This window comes from Vigna umbellata, chromosome 1, assembly GCF_029865625.1.
Source record: "Vigna umbellata cultivar VRB3 chromosome 1, Vumbellata_1.0, whole genome shotgun sequence".
Taxonomy (NCBI): Eukaryota; Viridiplantae; Streptophyta; class Magnoliopsida; order Fabales; family Fabaceae; genus Vigna; species Vigna umbellata.
The window spans coordinates 6,897,351-6,904,536 of NC_142165.1; the positions used below are offsets into that span (position 1 = coordinate 6,897,351).

The 7,186-nt window shown below is 33.3% G+C and overlaps 1 protein-coding gene across 1 annotated transcript; it reads right to left on the minus strand.

Annotated features, from left to right (window-relative positions):
• Positions 1–2,251: 2,251 nt before the first annotated feature.
• Positions 2,252–6,302, minus strand: LOC148204486 (uncharacterized). Its single transcript, XM_088110247.1, has 2 exons — positions 5,285–6,302; positions 2,252–2,316 (listed from the first exon to the last, which is right to left on the minus strand). Exons 1-2 carry the CDS (start codon positions 6,300–6,302, stop codon positions 2,252–2,254), a joined length of 1,083 nt encoding a protein of 360 aa, XP_087966373.1.
• Between the last annotated feature and the right edge of the window lie 884 nt (positions 6,303–7,186).

Below are 7,186 nucleotides of genomic sequence, written 5' to 3' on the forward strand. Positions count from 1 at the left end.
AGTTCTGAAAAGTGACAATATTCTAAATCACTTATTTAATAACTTATTTAGAATATTAAAAAAATATAATGTGATGATACATCTGCATTTTCAATATTGATATAAATTGCTAATAAAGTGCTTTCTGGGTTATTAGCTTTAGTTTTTACTTACCCTATGTTTTAGGCTATGTTTTGGATTGGTGGCAAGACGAAGTGAAGAGAGCAAATAAGGTTTAAAAAGATAAGTTATTTAATTGATGATGATTAGTAAAAATAGGAATGTAACATAGTGAATCCGGCTCAATTCCACTTCATTTTTGAACTCCAAAATTACAAAATTACTAGTTTATCGTTATAAATTCTAATCTAATTATCAGTCTCTTAATATGATATATTTAAAATAAGAATTAAAAAGTTATAACTCACTTTATTTTATCATTTTTTTAAATAATTTCTTTTTTTGGTTTTAATATAAAATATTAAAATAATAAAAAAATATGTTTTGATTGTATTTTTCTTTTTTTAAATCATCTATTTTCACTATTTTAATTATCATTTAATTAAGAATGATAATGACGTTGTCTTTAAACTAAAAATTCATTCTCATATTTAATGGATATAATTTTTATTTATTTCCATTTTTATTAAATAACGGATATGTTTACATTATTTTTCTGTTTCAATATTAATTAATTACATTTTATAAAAAAGATAATAAATACAACAAAGGAAAATGATAAATATCAAAAGACATATTCTCATTTTTTTAATATTAAATATAATAAATAAATTATAATTATGTATATTTTAAATTAGAGTATTACATGACAATGAGATAAAAATAATAATCATATAAAATATTAGACAACAAATAAGTAAAATTTGGTGAGAACCAAAACATCTAATAATTTTATAAACATTAATAGAATAAAGTTGATAAAGTTTAAAAATATTTTTAAAAATTACTAAAAAATATTTAAGTTTAAAAAATATTTCAAATATCTCTACATTTTATATATTAATAAAGATTATAATGTATCACTTGAATAAAATCGCACAGTGAATAAAATAAATTAGTAATAATATAAATTTAATAAATATTTTATCTTTTAGACTTTAATATATTTTACATGATGATAAATAAGATTTCTGATAATGACAATAAATTATTATATTATATATTTTTATAAAATTAGTATGACAAACTTACACTTATGAAAATAATTTAGAGAATAAAATTAATTATAAGAAGAAACATCAAAATAGTATTTTACATGATAAAATAAATAACAAATAAAAATATTAAAAAAAAATAAAAATGATCATGTTTTCTATAAAGAATTTGATACAACGAGATCAGATAAAGAAGAAAATAATTTATAACTGAATATATAAGATGGAATACCTTAAAGATTTAATCACAACTTTTCATATATTAAACAAGTCAAACCATTAAAAGATAATGAAAATTGTTTTAACAATACAATTTTTTTTTAAATCACACTATAGTAAAAACAAACATTATTGATAGATGACTACCAATAGTCTAGGATCCGCTAGTAAACATGATTTACTGACCGAATTACTGGCTAACTGAACTGATTCTTTTATTAACAGATATATTCGTCGATAATGTAATGTAACGATGATATAATTTATCAACGAACTTGAGGTCGTTGGTAATGTCTACGATGAAAAAAGATCAAAATTTGGGGTATCGTTTCTCCAAATTAGGTTTCACTTAGCAAACCCTTACCTCCCCTTCATTCCTTCTTCTCGGTGATTTTCAGTGTCTCTTCATTATCATCCAACATCGTTCCTTTTCTTTTCTTCTAGCAACCCTCTTTGCATTTGTCTTTTTCTCTCCCAACATTGTGCTGAAGAGTGTGCCCATTCACAATGGTAAAACGTGGTTCCTTCATTCGTAGAGGTTAAAAGCCAGGTACGCTTTACTCATATTCCACTACTCTCAAATACTCAAACAGTGCTAACCATTCACTGAATATTTCATTAAGAGTTAAAGCTCTTCAACAGCACATCTAACTTGAGCGTCGAAGTGCCTTTTGCAGGTACCCTCCCCCTCGGCTCGGACTTGAAGAACTTGGAACAGGAGATTCAGGGGTCAAAAGAAGGAAAACCACGTCAGCAAAGGTTCGTCTTTCGGTCCCACAAAATATCTACCGAAACATTTTGGCACTTACCGTGGGGCCGAGAGCAAGTAGACGAAGCCCGAATGGTGACCACAAGGAGCATGAACGAGCAACAAAACACTAGAGATCTGATAGCACAAATGCAAGAACAAATGCAGGCTCAAGCACGAGCCATGCAAGAACAACTGCAAGCTCAAACACGAGCTCAGTAGGAGATGTAGCGAAAGCATGAAGAAGAGATCGCAATGCTAAGAACCGAACGGGCTCGTCGGGTACAATCTAAGCAGCACTCGGCGTCGTCAGCCCAACGGGCTCATAATGGTGAAAATAACCATGGAACCCGCAATAACCAGGAGCAGTCTCACCACACTGACTCGAACGGTAATACCAGCGGTAATACCAATCCGAACGGTAATCCGAATGGGAATCTAAATGGCGACCAAGGAAGAAGATAGCCGCCACCTCTGCAGACCATAAGACCGATCGGTCTACTGCCCTTCACGACGACAATCATGCAAGCACCCATGCCGGAGAAAGCACCCATGCCGGAGAAAGCTCTTCCCACGTTTGACAAAAATGCTCTCATGTGATCAACCGACCTAGATGATCACATGAGAGCATTCGTCAATGCAATGGTGTTTTACTCCAACAGTGACCCAGTCCTGTGCAGAGCCTTTTCATTATCACTCAAGGGAGAGGCATTGTCATGGTACAACACTCTTCCACCGAATACAGTAGATTGTTTTGCCACTATACAAACCCTCTTTGGGATGCAATATGCATCTAGTCGTGTGCAAGAGCTGACAGCAGCAGAGTTGGTGAACACCAAGCATGAGAAGGATGTGTTGGAACAATCGGTACCGTTATAGAGTTGCGCAGCGGAATAAAATATTCGGAAAGCGTGTTACGGTCACAAATCAAGTTTTGATGGTTCGTTTTAGAAAAACAATTTTCTTAGAGAAAATTAATCAAACAGTTAACATGCGTAAAAGGTAAAGAGTATAGAGAGTAGAAAAATTGATACACTGGATTTTTATCCTGGTTCGAATCAAAAGATTCTACGTCCAGTCGTTAATCACTATAAATAGTGATTAACCTTTTTCACTAAAAATGGTTTCACAGATTACAACTAATAGTGAATAAAGCAGATAAATAAACCTTCCTTCGACGAACGAACAGGAAGAAGAACACTCTGCCAACTCGAAGAGAAACGCTCCGAATATCGACAAACGAAACGCGAGCTTCTCCTATTCACGAGACCAGGCAGAGCACCTTGCTAACTCGAAGAGAGCTTGCTCCGACTATCGACACACGACACACGAGCCTCTCCTGTTCACGAGACCAAGCAAGGGAACTTGAACTATAGCTTCTGATAACTTCCTCTGACAAACAGTATTCTACAAGAGCTTCTGTTCAACAACGTTACTATTGATCTTCACAGAAACCCAATATATAGCTAGCTGTTCTGAATATCTAAGGTTAAGTCTCAACTGCCACGAATAATCGATTATTGTAAGTGATAATCGATTATTTAAGTCCGTTACAGGGTTTTCAAAATGTGATAATCGATTATATGAAGTGATAATCGATTATTCCTGTATGACTCTGTGATAATCGATTATTGTCATTCCATAATCGATTATTGCAGTTAAAAATGCAAGTTTACAAGGTTTACAAGAATTTCCTACTACATTTAATTTCTACAAATTGCTTTTAACTAATTCTAATATCTTCTTCAACTAAAACTTCTTGTAGCATCATCAAAACAAATTTCTTCAAGATTTACCAATACTCCTTATTGGTAACAATCTCCCCCTTTTTGATGATGATCAAAAATTCAATTTTAAAAGCAAGTTTGGCTTACCTGCAAAACATACAAGCTAACAAACAACAAGGTTAGCAATACCTGTAATAATTTATACTTCTCCCCTTGTATTATTCTTCTCCCCCTTTTTGATCAGAAGCAAAAAGACCGGATGTTAAAGGCTCCCCCTAAATATGATCTCCCCCTCAATTAAACAAAGGATGCATATGATCAAGAGATCATTTTATTTATGAAAATAAAGATTACATTATAAGAAGACACATAACAGACAAAATTATAACATAGATGAAATGGCAAGTAAACAACAAAACAGTCTCCAAAAAAAAAAAAAGTTTTTTTTTCTTTTTTTTTTTTTTTTTTTTTTTTTTTTTTTTTTTTTTTTTTACGCTGTGGCTTAAGATAATCGATTATTACTTTAAATAATCGATTATGTGCGAGCCAAAATGTTAAAATCCAAATTTTTGAGGACGAGATAATCGATTATTACCTTTGGTAATCGATTATTTACGTTAATTTCCGAAAAACACAAATTTGGGCCAAATTTTCAACTTTAAGACACATCTAACATTCATAAATCATTTCAAAGCTCTTAAAAAATACCAGGATACCATAGAGTCTTCTTTTCCTTTTGAAAAATTAACCTGCAAAACCAAACAATAGAGTTTTGGTCCCATAATCTCATTTGGGTCCTTTAAGATTAGAGACAATTTACTTTATAACAGGAATCCAAGCATATTTTCCATTTGGAACATCAAAATGTTTAATTCTACATTTGTTAGAAGTGTGCCCCTTTTTCATACAATAAAAGCATGTGACAACATTTGGGTTTCTATAAGACACAATTCCTTTTTCAACCCATACCCTACGAGTTCTTATCACTTTAGACTTTTTGTGTAAATGCGTGTTTCCACTTCTAGCATTGCTTCTCTCAAAGTTTGTTTTGGCATGTGACTTAGACTTAGTTGCCTTTGCAAGTAAATTCTCAAGAATGTCAATATCAAACATATGACTTTTACACGATAAACATTCAACAGGTTGTACAACAACATCAGATTCAGATAACTTAGTTTCTAGATTACTAACTTTGTTTCTCAAAACAACTTCGTCATCTAGTACTTTTTCATACTTCAATTTCAATTCATTATGCTCTTTCTTTAACTTTTTATGAGCAACATCAAGTTTTTCAGATTCATTTAACAAATCAAGAAATGCCTTTTATAAATCAAATTCATCACTTGACTCTAAGCTAGAATCACTTACTTGGCTTCCTGCATCTTCTGAGTCTGCCATTAAGCACAAATTAGCTTCTTCATCTGAATTGCTTGAACTTGAAGAACTAGAAGCATTGTCTTCCCAAGCTATGTAAGCTTTCTTCTTCTTTGAAAATTTTCTCTCCTTCTTTTCTTCACTTTTCCTATTATTAGGACAATCAGTCTTCATATGTCCTCTTTCTCCACATCCATAACATTTAACGCTTGATGGAGATCCTTGATTTTCTTTCCTTTCTCCACGGTATTTGTCTTTTCCCTTTGCTTTCATAAATTTAGCAAACTTCTTAATCATAAGACTCATGTTTTCCTCATCGTTATCGGAATCATCATCCTCAATTCTCTTATAACTTTTTCCTTTTGAAATTTCAGATTTGAAGGCAAGTGTCTTTCTTTTGCCTTGATCCTCTTCTGTAGTTAATCTTTTCAGCTCAAGCTCATGCTCACGAAGCTTTCCAAAGAGAATCGTCGTTGACATCTGAGTGAGGTTTTGAGACTCCGAGATGGCAGTCACCTTTGGTTGCCAAGACCTGTCTAATGATTTCAAAATTTTCACATTCAATTCATCAGTGTCAAAAGTCTTACCTAAACCTGTTAGGTGGTTCACAATGTGAGTGAAACGCTTCTGGACATCAGAAATTGGTTCTCCAGGTTGCATTCTGAACATCTCATACTCCTGGATGAGTGTATTCTTCCTTGCACGTTTCACGTCGTCTGTACCCTCATGTGTGACTCTGAGGACCTCCCACATTTCCTGTGCTGTCTTACATATTGAAATTCTATAAAATTCATCAAGTACAACAGCAGATGAAATAATATTACGAGCCTTAATATCAAATTGGGCTCTTCTATTTTCCTCAGGAGTCCAGTTAAAGTATGGTTTTTCTACTTCTACACCATCAACAGTTCTTTTAGGAATATAGGGACCATTTAGCACAGCTTCCCAGATGCCTCTGTCAACAGACCCCATAAAAATTTCCATTCTGACTTTCCAGAATGCATAGTTATCACCAGTAAAGAGTGGTGGTCTGTTGATGGAAGCACCCTCGGCATATACTTGATTTTGATGACCGGCCATTTTCGAAAGAATTTGAAAAAATATCAAAGCAAGCTCTGATACCAATTGTTGGAACAATCGGTACCGTTATAGAGTTGCGCAGCGGAATAAAATATTCGGAAAGCGTGTTACGGTCACAAATCAAGTTTTGATGGTTCGTTTTAGAAAAACAATTTTCTTAGAGAAAATTAATCAAACAGTTAACATGCGTAAAAGGTAAAGAGTATAGAGAGTAGAAAAATTGATACACTGGATTTTTATCCTGGTTCGAATCAAAAGATTCTACGTCCAGTCGTTAATCACTATAAATAGTGATTAACCTTTTTCACTAAAAATGGTTTCACAGATTACAACTAATAGTGAATAAAGCAGATAAATAAACCTTCCTTCGACGAACGAACAGGAAGAAGAACACTCTGCCAACTCGAAGAGAAACGCTCCGAATATCGACAAACGAAACGCGAGCTTCTCCTATTCACGAGACCAGGCAGAGCACCTTGCTAACTCGAAGAGAGCTTGCTCCGACTATCGACACACGACACACGAGCCTCTCCTGTTCACGAGACCAAGCAAGGGAACTTGAACTATAGCTTCTGATAACTTCCTCTGACAAACAGTATTCTACAAGAGCTTCTGTTCAACAACGTTACTATTGATCTTCACAGAAACCCAATATATAGCTAGCTGTTCTGAATATCTAAGGTTAAGTCTCAACTGCCACGAATAATCGATTATTGTAAGTGATAATCGATTATTTAAGTCCGTTACAGGGTTTTCAAAATGTGATAATCGATTATTCCTGTATGACTCTGTGATAATCGATTATTGTCATTCCATAATCGATTATTGCAGTTAAAAATGCAAGTTTACAAGGTTTACAAGAATTTCCTACTACATTTAATTTC

Excerpts from the sequence above, each read along its gene's own strand:
- LOC148204486 (XM_088110247.1), bottom strand. The coding sequence starts at position 6,302 with ATGGCCGGTCATCAAAATCAAGTATATGCCGAGGGTGCTTCCATCAAC. Across the intron at positions 2,317-5,284 it reads CAATGCTTCTAGTTCTTCAA|TTGTTCTTGCATGGCTCGTG; the intron begins GTTCAAGCAATT and ends TTGAGCTTGCAG.